Raw genomic sequence first — 21,427 nt, 5'->3', positions numbered from 1 at the left:
TTAACTCATTTACTCTATAATGCAGACATAAGAAGGGCATAATAATGCTATTTGTTCACAGAAACCAGCAGTGGACATATTTTTAAGTTTCCATAACTTTTGCTTTCTAAGGTATCTCCCAAAGAGACAGGGCAGAAACAGCATGAAACTGGAAAGAGGTCAGTGTCTATCTGAACATCCAGCAGAATCTACAGGCCTAATTCTCAATCTCATGTAATGAACTCCTGGGTACAATTAATCATGTGGATCTTAAACAGGGCAAAGGGAAAGAGCTCAGGACACCATCACAACGTGAGCAAATGTTAGTTTCAACGGTTGATTCATAAATTTCACCTCAACCTACATTATCTCTACCACCACCATCAAACTAACATTCTCTCCAGTATCTAATCATGTGAGAAAAACTCTAATCCTTCTCCATGAACTTCCTAACAAGCCGCAGCAAATACATCACCATCCTCGAATCCATGGCTGGCGAATGCATAACAAGTGCAATGTCAATAAGAATAGAAGCTGATCTGGACAACCAAAAGAGGAGAAGTCCAAAGATGTGCAGGTTAGGTGAATTGGACATGCTAAATTGCCCATAGTGTTAGGTGCAGAGGTAAATGTAGGGGAATGGGTCTGGGTGAGTTGTGCTTCGGTGGGTCGGTGTAGACTTGTTGGGCCGAAGGGCTTGTTTCCACACTGTAAGTAATCTAATATGACAGTGCCAGCTCAAGATATCAGAGCAAGCATATAGAATCCCACAAATGTCTGTAAAGCTTGGCTCAGCTGGGAACACACACACTTCTTACAGAGTGGTGACAGATTCATGTCTTATTCTAAGACATCATCAAGGCTGATACTGCAGCACAGTACTGTGGGAGATCTGGATTTTCAGAAGTACCATTTTTGGTTGAGATATCAAGTATCTAAGACATTGGAGCGGTAGTAGAGGATTTAGAAATCAGGTGCGGTGTAGCATTCAATGGCACCATGGTTGATTTGAAGGTCCTGCCTTTTTCCCATTCCCCACAGCCCTTAATTCCCTTATTGATTTAATTCTAAAAATATTTCGGCCTTGAAGGATTCTGCCTTTACAGTGTCCTGCAGTGAATAACTCAACCCTGAAAAGAGAAAAGAAAATTCTCCTCAACTGCTTTAAATGGACACATCAACACTCTGAGATTAGCCCTAGACACTCCCAAGAGGAGAAACAATTTCTCTGTATCTACGTTGTCAAAAGTGACAAGAACTTCATATGATTGAATAAGGTCTCCTCACATTCTTCTAAATTCCAATGAGTTCAAGCCTGACCTGTACAATCTCTTCTCATAAGAAAATCCCTCCATACCTGTGATCAGTCTAGTGAACCTTTTCTGGACTGCTTCCAATGCTAGTTTAAGTTTCCTGGATAAGGGGCCCAAAACTATCCACAGCATTCCAGGCGTGATCCAACTAGTGCCTCATCTGATTTGAGCAAGATTTTCCTGTTTATTTACTCCATTCCCAAGGCCAGCATTCCATATGCCTTCCCCGCCGGCTGCTGAATTTGTCTGCTTACTGAGAATCATGACTGAGGACCCAAATCCCTATATCCTGTAGTTTTCTGCAATCTCCCTCCATTAAAACAATAGCCAGCTCTTCTACTCTTCTTGCAAAAATGCTTAGCTCCATCTTTTCCCAAATTATATTCCAATTGCCAGATTTGTGTCCAATCACTTAACCTGTATATATCCCTAAGTGCACTTTAGCATCAACCTGACTACTTGCATCCCTATCTATTTTTGTGTCATCTGGCAAATTTGGCAACAGGGCATTTACTTTCCTCATCCAAGTCATTAATAATATTGTAATAATTATGGACTCAGAACTGGTCCCTGACATTGCACTAAAGATTGTCATGTGAAAGTGTTCCCTTTATCCCAATATTGTGGTGTATTAGAGCCGTTGTTGTCTCCATGCTGATTACATTTTAGAGTCATAGAGTCACAGAGATGTACAGCACAGAAACAGATCCTTCAGTCCAAGTCGCCCATACCGACCAGATATCGTAACCTAATCTAGTCCCATTTGTCAGCACTTGGCCCATAATCCCTCTAAACCCTTCCTATTCATATACCCATCCAGATGCCTTTTAAATGATGTAATTGTACCAACCTCCACCAATTCCTCCGGCAGCTCACTCCATACATGTGCCACCTTCTGTGTCAAAAAGTTGCTTCTTTGTACCCTTTTACATCTTTCCCCTCTCACCCTAAACCTATGCCCTCTAGTTCTGTACTCCCCCACCCCAGGGAAAAGACCTTGTCTATTTATCCTATTCATGCCCTTCATGATTTTATAAAACTCTGTAAGGTCACCCCTCAGCCTCCGACGCTCCAGGGAAAACAACCCCAATGTATTCAGCCTCTCGCTATAGCTCAAAGCCTCTAACCCTGACAACATCTTTGTAAATCTTTTCTGAACCCTTTCAAGTTTCACAACATCCTTCCAATAGGAAGGAGACCAGAATTTTCTATTTCTAAACGTTCTGCTGTTACATTCTTTATAATAGACATGAACATTTTCCCAATGTCAGACGGCCTATATAGTTACTTGCTTTTTGTCTCCTTCTCTTTTTTAATAAGGGTGTTACATGGACAGTTTTCTCATCCTCTTCTACTGTGAAGATTGATGCAAAATATTTATACAACTCTTCTGTCATTTCAGAGATTAATGGTCAATGGATATTTAGCGGGTGAGAGGAAGATTTGTCGTACTCCAGACGCCAGTCCTGGGCCCTTGGTTTTCCTGATCTCTATTAATGATCTGGATTTTGGTGTGGACGGGACAATTTCAAAGTTTGCAAATGACACTAAATGTAGTAAGAATTGTGAACTGTGAAGAGGACAATGTGGAACTCCAAATGATCATTGAGAAGTTGGAGGAGCAAGCGGATGTGTGGCAGATGAGCTTCAATGCAAACAAGTTTGAGATGAGGGCAAGAATATTGAAAGACAATCTGAATAGATTTGAAGATCAATATGTCACAGAATGAGACTATTAAATCCATCATGCCAAAGTCTTTCAAACTCTTTGAAAGTGTTATCCAGCTAGTGCGACTGCCCTGATCTTTCTCCACTCTCCCTTCAAGCATTTACTAAACTTCCTTATGAAATTTACTATGGCTGTGTTTCCAACACCTTTGCAGGGTATATTCCAGATCACAAAGTTTGCTGTGTAGAACAGAATGTCCTTATCTTTCCTCTGGTTCATTTGTTAATCATCTTAATATGTGTCCTCTACTTATTGACCCTCTTGGTACTGTAATCAGTTTCTAACTGTGTACCTACTAACTAATACGTGATTTTGTTGATCTTCATCAAATTTCCTCATCACCTTCAGTGTTCTAGGGAGAAAAAAAGTGCTTCTTCAATTTCACCAGATTACAATTCTAGAAAGTCTCTTCTGTACCCTGTCTAAGGCTTTAATGTTTTCATAAAGCATTGTAATCTGAATTAACCACAATACTCCAAATGAGATCCAACTACCATTTTATAAAGATTTAGCATACTGTAATTTCTTTGCATTTTTCTTCAAAGTTTCTATTCATAAAGTAAAAAAAACTACATGATCTTATACAACTTTTTCAACTTACTGTGCTGTATTCAAAAATTTGAGAGATATGGGTCCTTCTATCTCTACTTCCCCTTTAAACTTCTACTACAAAGTTTATGTCATCTTTCCTCATTTTCCGATCAAAATTGATCAATTCATTTTAAGTTTAATTTGTCATGTATCTTCCCAGTTCACCATATGAACTGGAATTAGCAGCATAAAGAGATCATTCAGCCCCTTGAGCCTGTTTTGCAATTCAATAAGATCATAACTGATATTTTTGTATTTTGAATTCTACATTCACACCTACTATGATAAACCTGATTCAGAGAAACATAGAAAATTAGAGCAAAAGTTGGCCATTCAGCCCTTGAACTTTCTGTCATTCATTTTGCTCATGACTGATAATCTAACTCAATAGCCTGTTCCCACCTTTCCTCTATATCCTTTGATTTCTATAGTCCCAAGTGTTATAATCTGACACCTTCTTGAAATCATACAAGGTTTGGCCTCAAGTGCTTTCTGTGGTAGCAAATTCCATTAGCTTACCAATCTCTGGGTGAAGAAATTTCTCATCTCAGTCCAAAATGATTTACCCCATATCCTTCCACTATGAGCTCTTGTCATGGTCTCCCTGGTCATTGGGAACTTTCATCCTGTGACTACCCTGCCATTTCCTTGTTTGTACGTACACATCTGAATTTTGTAACATATGCAAACTTTAAAATTATTCCCTGCTTACCCAAGTAAATATGAATAGATAAAACAAACAGAGTCTGCAGTCTTAATACCGGTCCCTGGAGAATACCACTGTATGGTTACTGCCACTGCTAAGAAAAACTTTTTCTTGCCATCTTTTGTTTTCATTTTGAAGCCACACTGACACTCTCCCTTTAATCCTGGTTTAATTTTTACAATAAATTTTAAAATGTTGAACCAGAGTTAATACTTTCACATGGTTCTATTTTTATACTCCAGGTGAACCGGCTCATTTAATTCCTTGAATTGAATGCCCCAGCTACCCTCCCATCGCCACGACCCCAATGACTCTCAAACCCCTTCCCACCTTTGACTTTTAGTGAACCGATACCTGAATGATATCTATACAGCTTCTCATATTGTTTGCGCAAGACCCACAGTGCTGACCTTGATCCACTCCCTGCATTACAGAGGTACGGACCCCATGACCAGCTACTTAACTGCACCCAAGTCCTTAAACTGATATTGGGATCTGCCCTTGTCCAAGCTGCTTCTCTCTGCCTTGACTGAGGACTACTCCACTTAGATGTCGACACATGGCTACTCAATTGATATATATGCAGTATCTAGATTAAAGTGGTGCTGGAAAATCACAGCAGATCAGGCAGCATCCGAGGAGCAGGAAAATTGATGTTTCGGGCAAAAGCCCTTCATCAGGACTGATGGATGTTTGGTTTATAGGCCTGTACATGCTTTAGATGTAAGATTGACTTAGGAATGTGCCACACAGTAATATGTCTACCCCCTTAACTGATGACAAACATGTCAAGCTGCCTAGTTTCCTGCATGCAATGAACAGCAGGGCAGACCAGAAGTACTTTAAGAGCTGGCTAAAGCAAGAAGGCACAAGAAGGCAATGCAAGATAAGGGTCTCTGGGCATCCAGCTGAGTGGAAAGTTGTTGTGGTTCTGTTCGTCGAGCTGGAAATTTTTGTTGCAAACGTTTCGTCCCCTGTCTCGGTGACATCCTCAGTGCTTGGGAGCCTCCTGTGAAGCGCATCTGTGGTGTTTCCTCCGGCATTTATAGTGGCCTGTCCCTGCTGTTTCCGGTTGTCAGTTTCAGCTGTCCGCTGTAGTGGCCGGTATATTGGGTCCAGGTCGATGTGTTTGTTGATGGAGTTTGTGGATGAGTGCCATGCTTCTAGGAATTTTCGAGGAGAAAGTGAGGTCTGCAGATGCTGGAGATCAAAGTTGAAACTTTATTGCTGGAACAGCACAGCAGGTCAGGCAGCATCCAGGGAACAGGAGATTCGACGTTTCGGGCACAGGCCCTTCCTCAGGAATGAGCAGAGAGAGTTCAGCAGGAGAAGATAAAAGGTAGGGAGGAGGGACTTGGAGGAGGGGCGTTGGAAATGTGATAGGTGGAAAGAGGTCAAGGTGAGGGTGATAGGTCGGAGTAGGATGGAGGCGGAGAGGTCAAGAAGAAGACTGCAGGTCAGGAAGGCGGTGCCGGGCTGGAGGGATTCGGCTGAGACAAGGTGGGGGGAGGGGGGATGAAGAAACTGGTGAAGTCCAAGTTCATCCCCTGTGGTTGGAGGGTTCCCAGTCGGAAGATAAGACGCTCCTCCTCCGACCGTCGCGTTGTTGTGGTTTGGCGGTGGATGAGTCCAATGACCTGCATATCCTCGGTGGAGTGGGAGGGGGAGTTGAAATGCTGTGCTACAGGGTGGTTGGGTTGGTTCGTCCGGGTGGCCCAGAGGTGCTCTCTGAATCGCTCCGCAAGTAGGCGGCCTGTCTCCCCAATATAGAGGAGGCCACACCGGCTGCAGCAGATGATGTGGGTGGAGGTGCAGGTGAATCTGTGGCGGATATGGGAGTTTCCTTTGGGGCCTTGGAGAGAAGTGAGGGGGGAGGTGTGAGCGCAAGTGTTGCACCTCCTGCGGTTGCAAGGGAAGGTGCCGGGAGTGGAGGTTGGGTCGGTGGGGGGTGTGGATCTGACAAGGGAGTCGCGGAGGGAGTGGTCTCTACGGAAAGCTGATAGGGGAGGGGAGGGAAATATATCCTTGGTGCTGGGGTCTGTTTGGAGGTGGCGGAAGTGACGGCGGATGATGCGCTGTACATGGAGATTGGTGGGGTGGTAGGTGAGGACCAGTGGGGTTCTGTCCTGGTGGCGGTTGGAGGGGCGGGGCTCAAGGGCGGAGGAGCGGGAAGTGGAGGAGATGCGGTGGAGGGCACCGTCGACCACGTCGGGGGGGAAATTGCGGTCCTTGAAGAAGGAGGCCATCTGTGTTGTACGTATTTTGAACTGGTCCTCCTGGGAGCAGATGCGGCGGAGACGAAGGAATTGGGGAATGGGATGGCATTTTTACAGGGGGCAGGATGGGAGGAGGTATAGTCCAGGTAGCTGTGGGAGTCGGTCGGTTTGTAGTAGATGTCCGTGTTGATTCGGTTGTCTGAGATAGAAACAGAAAGGTCTAGGAAGGGGAGGGAGGAGTCCGAGACTGTCCAGGTGAATTTGAGGTCGGGGTGGAAGGTGTTAGTGTAGTGGATGAACTGTTCAACCTCCTCGTGGGAGCACGAGGTAGCGCTGATACAGTCATCTATGTAGCGAAGGAAAAGATGGGGGGTGGGGCCAGTGTAGTTGCGGAAGATGGATTGTTCCACATACCCTACGAAGAGGCAGGCATAGCTGGGGCCCATGCGGGTGCCCATGGCTACTCCTTTTGTTTGGAGAAAGTGGGAGGATTGGAAAGAAAAGTTGTTCAGGTGAGGATCAGTTCGGTCAGTCGAAAGAGGGTGTCGGTGGAAGGGTACTGGGTGGTACGGCGGGAAAGGAAGAAGCGGAGTGCTTTGAGTCCTTCGTGATGGGGGATGGAGGTGTACAGGGACTGGATGTCCATGGTGAAGATGAGGCGTTGGGGACCGGGGAAGCGGAAATCCTGGAGGAGGTGGAGGGCGTGGGTGGTGTCACGAACGTAGGTGGGGAGTTCTTGGACTAATGGGGACAGGACTGTGTCGAGGTATGCCGAGATGAGTTCGGTTGGGCAGGAGCAGGCTGAGACGATGGGTCGTCCGGGGCAGTCAGGTTTGTGGATTTTGGGCAGGAGGTAGAAACGGGCGCCGCGATATTAACCGCTACCTGAACTCCCACACCCCTCCCACCCACTCCAACCTCTCACCCTCGGAACGCGCAGCCCTCCACTCCCTCCGTTCCAACCCCAACCTCACCATCAAACCAGCTGACAAGGGAGGCACAGTAGTAGTTTGGCGCACTGACCTTTACACCGCTGAGGCCAAACACCAGCTCGCAGATACCTCCTCCTACTGCCCCCTTGACCATGACCCCACCCCCCACCACCAAACCATCATCTCCCAGACCATCCATAACCTCATCACCTCAGGGGACCTCCCATCCACCGCCTCCAACCTCATAGTCCCACAACCCCGCACCGCCCGTTTCTACCTCCTGCCCAAAATCCACAAACCTGACTGCCCCGGACGACCCATCGTCTCAGCCTGCTCCTGCCCAACCGAACTCATCTCGGCATACCTCGACACGGTCCTGACCCCATTAGTCCAAGAACTCCCCACCTACGTTCGTGACACCACCCACGCCCTCCACCTCCTCCAGGATTTCCGCTTCCCCGGTCCCCAACGCCTCATCTTCATCATGGACATCCAGTCCCTGTACACCTCCATCCCCCATCACGAAGGACTCAAAGCACTCCGCTTCTTCCTTTCCCGCCGTACCACCCAGTACCCTTCCGCCGACACCCTCCTTCGACTGACCGAACTGGTCCTCACCCTGAACAACTTTTCTTTCCAATCCTCCCACTTTCTCCAAACAAAAGGAGTAGCCATGGGCACCCGCATGGGCCCCAGCTATGCCTGCCTCTTCGTAGGGTATGTGGAACAATCCATCTTCCGCAACTACACTGGCCCCACCCCCCATTTTTTCCTTCGCTACATAGATGACTGTATCGGCGCTACCTCGTGCTCCCACGGGGAGGTTGAACAGTTCATCCACTACAGTAACACCTTCCATCCCGACCTCAAATTCACCTGGACAGTCTCGGACTCCTCCCTCCCCTTCCTAGACCTTTCTGTTTCTATCTCAGGCGACCGAATCAACACGGACATCTACTACAAACCTACCGACTCCCACAGCTACCTGGACTACACCTCCTCCCATCCTGCCCCCTGTAAAAACGCCATCCCATTCTCCCAATTCCTTCGTCTCCGCCGCATCTGCTCCCAGGAGGACCAGTTCAAAATACATACAACACAGATGGCCTCCTTCTTCAAGGACCGCAATTTCCCCCCCGACGTGGTCGACGGTGCCCTCCACCGCATCTCCTCCACTTCCCGCTCCTCCGCCCTTGAGCCCCGCCCCTCCAACCGCCACCAGGACAGAACCCCACTGGTCCTCACCTACCACCTCACCAATCTCCATGTACAGCGCATCATCCGCCGTCACTTCCGCCACCTCCAAACAGACCCCAGCACCAAGGATATATTTCCCTCCCCTCCCCTATCAGCTTTCCGTAGAGACCACTCCCTCCGCGACTCCCTTGTCAGATCCACACCCCCCACCGACCCAACCTCCACTCCCGGCACCTTCCCTTGCAACCGCAGGAGGTGCAACACTTGCGCCCACACCTCCCCCCTCACTTCTCTCCAAGGCCCCAAAGGAAACTCCCATATCCGCCACAGATTCACCTGCACCTCCACCCACATCATCTACTGCATCTGCTGCAGCCGGTGTGGCCTCCTCTATATTGGGGAGACAGGCCGCCTACTTGCGGAGCGATTCAGAGAGCACCTCTGGGCCACCCGGACGAACCAACCCAACCACCCTGTAGCACAGCATTTCAACTCCCCCTCCCACTCCACCGAGGATATGCAGGTCATTGGACTCATCCACCGCCAAACCACAACAACGCGACGGTCGGAGGAGGAGCGTCTTATCTTCCGACTGGGAACCCTCCAACCACAGGGGATGAACTTGGACTTCACCAGTTTCTTCATCCCCCCTCCCCCCACCTTGTCTCAGCCGAATCCCTCCAGCCCGGCACCGCCTTCCTGACCTGCAGTCTTCTTCTTGACCTCTCCGCCTCCATCCTACTCCGACCTATCACCCTCACCTTGACCTCTTTCCACCTATCACATTTCCAACGCTCCTCCTCCAAGTCCCTCCTCCCTACCTTTTATCTTCTCCTGCTGAACACTCTCTGCTCATTCCTGAGGAAGGGCCTGTGCCCGAAACGTCGAATCTCCTGTTCCCTGGATGCTGCCTGACCTGCTGTGCTGTTCCAGCAATAAAGTTTCAACATGCTTCTAGGAATTCCCTGGCTGTTCTTTGTTTGGCTTGCCCTATAATGGTAGTGTTGTCCCAGTCGAATTCATGTTGCTTGTCGTCTGCGTGTGTGGCTACTAAGGATAGCTGGTCGAGGCGTTTCGTGGCTAGTTGATGTTCATGGATGCGGATCGTTAGCTGTCTTCCTGTTTGTCCTATATAGTGTTTTGTGCAGTCCTTGCATGGGATTTTGTACACTACATTAGTTTTGCTCATGAAAATCCCATGCAAGGACTGCACGAAAGACTATATAGGACAAACAGGAAGACAGCTAACGATCCGCATCCATGAACATCAACTAGCCACGAAACGCCACGACCAGCTATCCTTAGTAGCCACACACGCAGACGACAAGCAACATGAATTTGACTGGGACAACACTACCATTATAGGGCAAGCGAAACAAAGAACAGCCAGGGAATTCCTAGAAGCATGGCACTCATCCACAAACTCCATCAACAAACACATCGACCTGGACCCAATATACCGGCCACTACAGCGGACAGCTGAAACTGACAACCGGAAACAGCAGGGACAGGCCACTATAAATGCCGGAGGAAACACCACAGATGCGCTTCACAGGAGGCTCCCAAGCACTGAGGATGTCACCTAGACAGGGGACGAAATGTTTGCAACAAACATTTCCAGCTCGGCGAACAGAACCACAACAACAAGCACCCGAGCTACAAATCTTCACCCAAACTTTGAGTGGAAAGTGATTGGGTGCTAATAGAGCAACTTTGAGATGCTTGTTGGTTCAGTACATGACTGGGTGTGTCCCTGTGTGCAAAGTGTTCTTGTAGCAGCCTTTTAATAAAAGGTGTTTTGCAATCTTAAGTGCAGCAGCAAAGAGCAGAAGTATACTGTAAGTGGATTGGAGGTGTTCCTTAATGGTGCAGACAGGAAGTTACTTGTCAGATGCCTAAGAAGGTAGACATGAGGTGTGTGCGGCCAGTGTCCATGGAGTGTGCACTGAAAGGTTGGTACTTGGTGCCCAAGAAGAGGGTCAGAAGCAAATACGGAAAGCTGGAGTCACCAGAATTTCATATCGGGAATTCTTGGCATCCAGTTTCGATCCAGCAATCCAAGAATGGGAACCTGCACATAATGTGGTGAGATTTTATAGTAATGAGCATGGTAATGAGCAATGATGCCAAAAATAGGAGTTTCACTGCTCAATAGTGAAAATCCTGTCTCACCATCTGAGATTTGGTTGGAACATGTGACTTGTCAGTATTGACATCAAAAAAGGCATTGCTTGTCATCTCACGCGACATTCCCAAAATTCTCACCATAGCCCACATTGGTGAACCTGAGAAGGGACTGAACCCTTCATCTCTAACCGAATATGTTTATAAAAGATCTATATAGTGTTGTCTGGCAAAATGGTTTTTATAGTGAAAGATAGCATGACCTCCAGGGTATATTTGGAATAGAAAGATAAGAATTTGGTGCTACAATGTAAAACTCAACCATCTTGGATGTGCAGCTTGGGTTAGCATATTATTTTTTTGATTTTGCAGTAACATACATATGCTAGCCTCTGGCAAAATAAAATTTGTTTTCAATTCTGTATTATCAAACATGTTCTTAAATGTTTGACATGGATATAATGTATCAAAAAGAGCTTCTCTACAAAACTCATTAAATTATTTATAACTGAAATTTGCACTATCTAGCAATTATAGATAATGAGGTAGTCTGATAAATAAAAGTACTTTCACAGCATTGTGGAAAAATTGGTGTCATCACATAGCATTTAAAGCTTGCTAACAAATGGAAAAGAAGCAAAAAGTGAAAATATTTGCCATGGCCTTTAAATACTGATTTGAAAACTTCAAAAGGTCTGCTGTTTACTAGCAACATAATTATTTGTTCAAAAACTCACCTCTTTCAGTATTTGGTATTCCTAAGTAGTGGGTTGGAATCGAACTATCTGCATAATCGCTATAGTATTCAATCAGAGCTGCTTGTTTTTCCCAAGTTTTCTTTACAATTGGGACTGCAAGATAATAGAATTGAATGTTGAGAAATGCTGTAAGAAAAAGTTGAATATATACCTAAAAACAAAATAATCTACACTATCATCTGGTTATAGCTTCAGAAAGCAACAATGTTTTGGTAATTTTATAGTACAGCTCCTAATCTAAACCCTGCTTCTATACTGTGACAAGAACCCAAAAAATAACTGAGAAACAATCTGGTTCACTTGCCACTGTAAACTCTATAAAGTCCTCTTTGTGATCAGTTCAAAGGTATCAAGTAGGTCAAGTACCAAATGAGCATCAATAAGATTATCCTTTACAGTCACTTTTCACATAAAAGCATTCAATAAGTTGTCTCAATTTTGATATTTTGAGACAGTCTGCATGTCTACTGAAATTGAATGCAGAAAGCAAACATAAAATTGTACCCAGAGTTAATAAAAATATACAAGCTCAGAACAAACATTAAACAATTTTTACAAAACTCTAACCATTACTAGTTAAACTGATAAGACACAATCTAATTGATCTAAAATACAAGCAAATTACTGCGAATGCTGGAACCTGAAACCAAAAAAGAGAAAATGCTGGCTGGAAAATCTCAGCAAGTCTGGCAGTATCTGTAAGGAGAGAAAAGAGCTGACATTTCGAGTCTAACTGACCCTTTGTCAAAGCCAACGTGGTTTACTAAAGAAGCTGAATCTCTTTTCAAGAGGAAGAAGGTGGCTTATGTTAGGATGAGACGTGAAGGCTCAGTTTGGTGCTTGAGTGTTACTAGTTAGCTTTCTCTTTAGGTCTTCCCTGGCTAAGAAGAGCTAGGAAGAGACATGAGAAGTCATTGGCAGGTAGGATCAAGGAAAACCCTAAAGCTTTCAATAGGTAGCTTTAGTAAGATTAGGACCAATCGAGGACAGTAGTAGGAAGCTATGTGTGGCGCCCGAGGAGATAGGAGAAGCGCTAAATGAATATTTTTTCATCAGTATTCACACTGAAAAAAGACAATGTTGTCGAGAAGAATACTGAGGTACAGGATACTAGACTAAACAGGATTGAGGTTCACGAGGTGTCAGCAATTTTGGAAAGTGTAAAAATAGATAAGACCCTTGGGCCAGGTGGGATTTATCCTAGGATTCTCCAGAAGCCTTTGAGGAGATTGCAGAGCCTTTGGCTTTGATCTTTATGTTGTCATTGTCTACAGGAATAGTGCCAGAAGACTAGAAGAAAGCAAATGTTGTCCCCTTGTTCAAGAAGGGGAGTAGAGGCAACCCTGGTAATTATAGACCAGCGAGTCTTACTTCAGTTGTGGGTAAAGTGTTGGACAAGCTTATAAGAGATAGGATTTATTATCATCTCGATAGGAATAATTTGATTAGGGATAATCAGCACGGTTTTGTGAAGGATAGGCCATGCCTCACAAACCTTATTGAGTCCTTTGAGAAGGTGACCAAACAAGTGGATGAGGGTAAAACCATTGATATGGTGTATATGGATTTCAGTAAGGCATTTGATAAGCTTCCCCACGGTTGGCTATTGCACAAAGGATTTGTTTTGGGGCCACTGCTGTTTGCAGGTTACAGAGGAGCATAGATAAGCTACAGAGCTGGGCTGAGAGGTGACAAATGGAATTTAATGCAGAAAAGTGTGAGGTGATTCACTTTGGAAGAAGCAACAGGAATAAAGAGTACTGGGCTAATGGTAAGATTCTTGGTAGTGTAGATGAGCAGAGATCTCGGTGTCCATGTATATAGCTCCCTGAAAGTTGCCACCCAGGTTGTTTGGGTTGTTAAGAAGGCATACAGTGTATTAGATAAAAGCAAATTACTGTGAATGCTGGAATCTGAAACCAAAAAAGAGAAAATGCTGGAAAATCTCAGCAAGTCTGGCAGCATCTGTAAGGAGAGAAAAGAGCTGACGTTTCGAGTGTAACTGACCTTTTCAAAGCTAAAAAAAAGGAGAAATAGTATTTATAATGGGCTGAGAGAAGGTGAGTCATGGCTCCAGAAGCAAAGGTAGCAATAAAGAGCTGATAAAGACAGTGCATAGAGAGATTATAGGGAGATTAGGAGCTGTGAATGACCAAGGCTGAAGCCAGTGCTATGTGACAAGATACGTGTGGGGGGTGGATGGGTGAAGCAGAGGCAAAATGGAAAACAGGGGAGAAGGGTAGCAAAGAGGGAAGAGGAGAAGAAAAAGGTGATGAGAGAGTGGGGAGCGAGAGAAAGAGAGACAATCAAGAAATAAGAGGCACAGAACAGTGAAAGAAATATATAAAAAAATAAATAAAATAAAATTACGGGGCAGGATGAAAACAGAGGGGTCGAGATGGGATAATCATCTGAAGTTGTTGAATTCAGTGTTAAGACCGGCAGGCTGTAACGTGCCCAGTCGGAAGATGAGATGCTGTTCCTCCAGTTTGCGTTGAGCTTTGACAAAGGGTCAGTTACACTCGAAACGTCAGTTCTTTTCTCTCCTTACAGATGCTGCCAGACTTGCTGAGATTTTCCAGCATTTTCTCTTTTTTGGTATCTAATTGATCGAACCTTTTTCAAACAATGAGCCTGATCCATGGGTCATGTAAGTAGGTTGTTGCGGAATCATGTGTAATTATAGTTAGATACATCTAACTCTAAACTGTTTTATGCTTTTGCAATCTTCATCAAGTCATACAGCACAGAAACAGACCCTTCAGTCCAACCAGCCCATGCCAAACATAATCCCAAACTAAACCTAGTCCCACCTGCTTGCTCCTGGCTGATATCCTGCCAAACCTTTCCTATTCATGTACTTATCCAAATGTCTTTTAAATGTTGTAATAGTACCCACGTCCACCACTTCCTCAGGAAGTTCATTTCACAGATGAACCAGTTTCGATGTAAAACATTTGTCCCTCATGTCTTTTTTAAATCTCTCTCCTCTCACTTTAAAAATGCGTCCCCTAGCCTTGACATCCCCCTCCTAGGAACAGACATCTATCAGTAAGTCTAAACACCTCACTATTTTATAAACGCCCAACAAGTCACCTCTCAACCTCCTTTTGCTCCTGTGAAAGAAGTCCCAGCCTATCCAACCTTTCTTTGTACTCAAAGCTTTCATACCTGGCAACATCCAGGCAAATCTGTTCTGAATCCTCTCCAGCTTAATAATATTCTTCCTATAACAATTCGCCCAAGAATTGGACACAGTATTCCAGAAGAGGCCTCACCGATGTGCTGTACAACTTCAACATAACTTTGCAACCCTTATATTCAGTTAACACCAGTCCATCTCTTTAACTTCCTCCTCTCTTAAGTGGTTAATCAATCATTTGTTTTCCCCTCCATCTCTTCCATCTTAGCTGTTTTCTCACCCCTTTGTCACACTGTTTTCTCAGAGTGCGTGAGCCTAGAAAGAACAACATAGAATCTGTGCCATGGTGTTCACTTGTGTGAAGCAGAAATATCTAAGCGTATTAATTTCAGGTTGCCCACTCACCCTGGTTGTTGAGCTGTTGGGTTTTTCAGAAGGCTGTTGCTTCAATAACTCTAGAGACAAGTCTGCTGTCCAATTAATGATGTGGTACAAATGAAAGCTAGCCACAGTCTGACGCTAACTGAACACAATTGCTGTGGATGCTGTTTCTCACATTTCGGAGGGAAGTGGGTGTCTGGAACTGGGACCAGGTGGACTGTTGGTGGCCTGTGACCAGTGGAGTGCCACAAGGATCGATGCTGGGCCCGCTACTTTTTGTTATTTACATAAATGATTTGGATGCGAGCATAAGAGGTACAGTTAGTAAGTTTGCAGATGACACCAAAATTGGAGGTGAGGTCGACAGCGAAGAGGATTACCTCAGATTAAAACAGGATCTTGATGGGCTAATGGACTGAGAAATGGCAGATGGAGTTTAATTCAGATAAATGCGAGGTGCTGCATTTTGGGAAAGCAAATCTTAGCAGGACTTATACACTTAATGGTAAGGTCCTGAACAAAGAGACCTTGGAGTACAGGTTCATATCTCCTTGAAAGTGGAATCGCAGGTAGATAGGATAGTGAAGAAGGCGTTTGGTATGCTTTCCTTTACTGGTCAGAGTATTGAGTACAGGAGTTGGGAGGTCATGTTGCGGCTGTACAGGACATTGGTTAGGCCACTGTTGGAACATTGCATGCAATTCAGGTCTCCTTCCTATTGGAAAGATGTTGTGAAACTTGAACGGGTTCAGAAAAGATTTACAAGGATGTTGCCAGGGTTGGAGAATTTGAGCTATAGGGAGAGGCTGAACAGGCTGGGGCTGTTTTCCCTGGAGCGTCGGAGGTTAAAGAGTGACCTTATAGAGGTTTACAAAATTATGAGGGGCATGGATAGGGTAAATAAGCAAAGTCTTTTCCCTGGGGTCGGGGAGTCCAGAACTAGAGGGCATGGGTTTAGGATGAGAGGGGAAAGATATAAAAGAGACCTAAGGAGCAACATTTTCACACAGAGGGTGGTACATGTATGGAATGAGCTGCCAGAGGAAGTGGTGGAGGCTGGTACAATTGCAACATTTAAGAGGCATTTGGATGGGTATATAAATAGGAAGGGTTTGGAGGGATATGGGCCGGATGCTGGCAGGCGGGACTAGATTGGGTTGGGATATCTGGTCGGCACGGATGGGTTGGACCGAAGGGTCTGTTTCCACGCTGTACATCTCTATGACTCTAAGAAAGGGAGCCATCGTCTGGAGCACACATTAATACAAAAAGTATGGAGACAACATGCATTGAGAACCTATGGTTAGGTTACCTGGAGCTAGGGAGGAAATTGATAGTAGGACCACAAAGATAGAAATATGAGGATTACTCCCATTGCCACATATTGATCATTCTCAGTGCCACATGCTAGTGAGTGTTGAAATAGGGTGATGGGGGAGGATCAATGTACGAGTTGAGGTACAATGTTGGTGGGAAGACTTCTGGTTTGTAGGAAATTAGGACCAATAATGGTAGAAGACACTTATTCAAGATGTGTCCACTTCTAATCTTACTTCAATTTCTCTACAGATCCATGGACTCCCACACCTTCTTTAACCATACTGGTACTCACCCTACCTCCTGTAAGGACTGCACTCCATTCTCCTGATTTCTTTATTTCCACTGCAACAGCTACAGATTCCAGTACGCTGACAGCTACCACCGTACATCTCAAAGTCACATGGCCAGAGCAACCTACCTCAATTCCTTTGAGGCAACAGGGAGCATTTTGAAAGAGTAGGTGCATTTACCAGGTTTCCCATATTACAACAGTGACGACACTTTGAAACCATTTCATTGGCTGTAAGATACTTTGGGATACTTTACAATTATGATGTAGGCTCCAAACTAATTAAAAACCTTAGTTTCTTTTAACTGGAGATCAAAGTTCAAATCTAACCGATTGTGTAAAATAGCCAGCAATATTTTAAAAAATGAGGAATTAAAGGAATCTCAGTTCACATCAATAATTTGAGGGGAAATCACAAATTTAAAAACAAACTCTGCACTGGATTGAATTAATTAATCTTATTAATTTTTCAATGTTATAGAGACATTTTTAGCCCTTCAAAATGTTTTCCCAAAGGAAGACTTGAAATGTGGTGAAACAAAAAGGAAAGGTAATCTATAATAAGATTCAAAGAATTATAATGCCCTAGAGATAACATTTTCCAGAAACTGAAATCACGTTTTCTTCAGAATATGAATCATTAAAACTTGTAATTTCTTGTAACTTAAGTCTTTAACAGACCCCTCATACTTTGTGCTATGTATTGTTCGAATATTCAATGGCTACTTCAAAGTGTGTAGTGAGCAAATTCAATGGACATTTTCAAAAGTGAATTGAATACATAATTGTGAAAGGAAAACACTGCAGGGTGGGGAACCAGAGCAGATCTGGAACTAAGTGGTTGGCTCTTTCAAAGTGTGGCACAGAACTGATGAAAGGAATGAACTCTTTTCCATAGTATTCTAAGAAGACCAGAATAATTCTGACTTAAATTATCTATTATAGCTCCCCAAAGTGGCGGCACGGTGGCACAGTGGTTAGCACTGCTGCCTCACAGCGCCAGAGACCTGGGTTCAATTCCCACCTCAGGCGACTGACTGTGTGGAGTTTGCATGTTCTCCCCGTGTCTGCGTGGGTTTCCTCCTGGTGCTCCGGTTTCCTCCCACAGTCCAAAGATGTGCAGGTCAGGTGAATTGGCCATGCTAAATTGCCCGTAGTGTTAGGTAAGGGGTAAATGTGGGGGTATGGGTGGGTTGCACTTCGGCGGGGTGGTGTGGACTTGTTGGGCCGAAGGGCCTGTTTCCACACTGTAAGTAATCTAATCTAATCTAAAAAAAATGTATGTAAGCAGACTATGGTGCAATGTCAATATAAAAACTTACCAGATGTAGTACTAGTTTTTGGTACCACAGAATTTGAAAATGTTATCTCTCAAATACACTGTATATTAGCAGATACTTACTTCTTTCCTGATGGAACTTTTTGCAGGTTTTTACAGCAAAAAAGATGTTTCCCTTCTCTACTAGTTTTCCCTGTAAAATGATACATAAAATTGTTTGAAGATTCTAAACAAATTGTAACACAACTGTAAACTTTTGACTTCAGCATTCTACAAAATGTAAATTAAATAAAACGTAAATACTCGTTTGACTTAGTGAGGGCTCTTGATTCCATTGTAAAAGGTTGTGGCTTTAACCCTGCTTCCAAGAATTAAGCCCATGTACTGAATGGATCCTTTTAGTGCAGATGTTAAACTGAGATCTCATCTGCATGCTTGTATGGAAATAAATGATGCATTTGAACTACACAAGGAACAGCAGGGAAATTCCCCTAACCAATATTTATCCTTTAAACAACACCAATGAGAAAAGCTGATCCAGTCTTAACACGGCATTCTTAATTAGTGATGCCATTGCAAACTGAGTAGCAGGTTTGTTAGGATAATTAAGTTTATCCAGAAAATCAATTGAATTAATTACTTCTGGTTACTTTAAGAGAACCTGTGCACTATCACTATATTAAACTTGATATTGCTGGATAGTCCACTGTAAGGTGGCCCAATAAACAAATAAAATAATTGTTTTGCTGAATCCAAAATGCTCCTGTTTGGTTGCTCTTTTGAGAATTTTTCATTCCTGAGAAAAAGCCAAAAATGGCACTCCAAAACTCCACCATCAAAACTGGATTTTCTCCTCGGTAAACAATGAATGGATTGCAGCCAAATGATATTATAAGAATTTATGTTACATCAGGTAAATTGTTGCTTTAAATATGTGAACTTATTATTACCACATGTACTTGAATGTTCTAAAATATTCAATGCAAGAGGCCTAACAGGGAAGGCAGATGTACTCAGGACACGGTTAGGAACATGGGACTGGGATGTCATAGCAATTACAGAAACGTGGCTCAGGGATGGACAGGACTGGCAGCTGAATGTTCCAGGATACAAATGCTACAGGAAGGACAGAAAGGGAGGCAAGTGAGGAGGGGAAGTGGCGTTTTTGGTAAGGGATAGCATTACAGCTGTGCTGAGGAAGGATATTCCCAGAAATACATCCAGGGAAATTATTTGGGTGGAACTAAGAAATAAGAAAGGAATCATCACCTTAGTGGGATTGTATTATAGACCCCCTAATAGTCAGAGGGAAATTGAGAAACAAACTTGTATGGAGATCTCAGTTATCTATAAGAATAATGGGGTGGTTATGGTAGGGGGTTTTAACTTTCCAAACATCGACTGGGACTGCCATAGTGTTAAGGGTTCAGTTGGAGAGGAATTTGTTAAGTGTGTACAAGACAATTTTCTGATTCAGTATGTGGATGTACCTACTAGAGAAGGTGCAAAACTTGACCTACTCCTGGGAAATAAGACAAGGCAGGTGACTGAGGTGTCAATGGGGGAGCACTTTGGGGCCAGTGACCATAATTCTATTAGTTTTGAAATAGTGATGGAAAAGGATAGACCAGATCTAAAGGTTGAAGATCTAAACTGGAGGAAGGATAGCTTTGACGGTATTAGGCAAGAACTTACAAAAGCTGATTGGGCGCAGATGTTTGCAGGTAAAGGGACATAAATGGGAAGCCTTCAGAAATGAGATAACGAGAGTCCAGAGAAAGTATATTCCTGTCAGGGTGAAAGGAAAGGCTGGTAGGTATAGGGAATGCTGGATGACTAAAGAAATTGAGAGTTGATTAAGAAAAAGAAGGGAGCATACATCAGGTATAGACAGGATAGATGGAGTGAATCCTTAGAAGAGTATAAAGGCAGCAGGAGTATACTTAAGAGGGAAATCAGGAGGGCAAAAAGGGGACATGAGATAGCTTTGGCAAATAGAGTTAAGGAGAATCCAAATGGTTTCTGCAAGTACATTAAGGACAAAAGGGTAACTAGGGAGAGAATAGGGCCTCTCAAAGATCAGCAAAGATCGCCCTTTGTGTGGAGCCGCAGGAGATGGGGCAAATAATATATGAATATTTTTCATCAGTATTTACTGTGGAAAAGGACATGGAAGATATACGATGTAGGGAAATAGATGGTGACATCATGAAAAATGTCCATATTACAGAGGAGGAAGTGCTGGATGTCTTGAAATGCATAAAGGTGAATAAATCCCCAGGATATGATCAGGTGTACCCTAGAACTATGTGGGAAGCTAGGGAAGTAATTGCTGGGCCTCTTATCGAGTTATTTGCATCATCGATAGTCACAGGAGAGGTGCCAGAAGACTGCAGGTTGGCTAACGTGGTGCCACTGTTTAAGAAGGGTGGTAAGGACAAGCCAGGGAACTATAGACCAGTGAGCCTAATGTTGGTAGTGGGCAAGTTGTCGGAGGGAATCCTGAGGGACAGGATGTACATATATTTGGAAAGGCAAGGACTGATTAGGTAGTGTCAACCTGGCTTTGTGTGTGGGAAATCATGCCTCAAAAACTTTTTTTTAAGAAGTAACAAAGAGGATTGATGAGGGCAGAGCAGTAGATGTGATCTATATGGACTTCAGTAAGGCGTTTGACAAGGTTTCCCCATCAGAGACTGGTTAGAAAGGTTAGATCTCATGAAATACAGGGAGATCTCGCCATTTGGATACAGAACTGGCTCAAAGGTGCAAGACAGAGGGTGGTGATGATGGGTTGTTTTTCAGACTAGAGGCCTGTGATCAGTGGAGTGCCACAAGGATTGGTGCTGGGTCCAATACTTTTCATCATTTATATAAATGATTTGGATGTGAGCATTAGAGCCATAGTTAGTAACTTTGCTGATGACACCAAAATTGGACAGCGAAGAAGGTTACCTCAGATTACAATAGGATCTTGATCAGATGGGCCAATGGGCAGATGGAGTGTATTTTAGGTAAATGTGAGGTGCTGCACTTTGGGAAAGCAAATCTTAGCAGGACTTATACATTAATGGTAAGGTCCTAGGGAGTGTTGCTGAACAAAGAGACCTTGGAGTGTAGGTTCATAGCTCCTTGAAAGTGGAGTCGCAGGTAGATAGAATAGTGAAGGAGGCGTTTGGTATGCTTTCCTTTAATGGTCAGAGTATTGAGTACAGGAGTTGGGAGGTCATGTTGCGGCTGTACAGGACATTGGTTTGGCCACTGTTGGAACATTGCATGCAATTCTGGTCTCCTTTCTACCGGAAAGATGTTGTGAAACTTGAATGGGTTCAGAAAAGATTTACAAGCGTTGGAGGATTTGAGCTATAGGGAGAGGCTGAATAGGATGGGGCTGTTTTCCCTGCAGCGTCAGAGGTTGAGGAGTGACCTTATAGAGGTTTATAAAATCAAGAGGGGCATGGATAGGATAAA

The 21,427-nt window shown here is 44.1% G+C and overlaps 1 protein-coding gene across 1 annotated transcript in view; it reads right to left on the bottom strand.

The window, feature by feature from the left end:
• Nucleotides 1-21,427, bottom strand: part of b3glcta (beta 3-glucosyltransferase a) — a 141,305-nt gene that overhangs the window by 49,785 nt on the left and 70,093 nt on the right. Inside the window, exons 8-9 of the mRNA XM_087988554.1 lie at nt 18,080-18,149; nt 11,525-11,638 (exon numbers count right to left, since the gene is read on the bottom strand). Coding sequence (XP_087844680.1) covers nt 11,525-11,638; nt 18,080-18,149 — 184 coding nt within the window. The remainder of the gene's footprint in view (nt 1-11,524; nt 11,639-18,079; nt 18,150-21,427) is intronic.

The sequence above is a fragment of the Chiloscyllium plagiosum genome, unplaced genomic scaffold, assembly GCF_037043375.1.
Source record: "Chiloscyllium plagiosum isolate Xiang-an unplaced genomic scaffold, Cpla_swu_hap1 HiC_scaffold_6, whole genome shotgun sequence".
Lineage (NCBI taxonomy): Eukaryota > Metazoa > Chordata > Chondrichthyes > Orectolobiformes > Hemiscylliidae > Chiloscyllium > Chiloscyllium plagiosum.
This window is presented reverse-complemented; position numbering and strand designations above follow the sequence as displayed.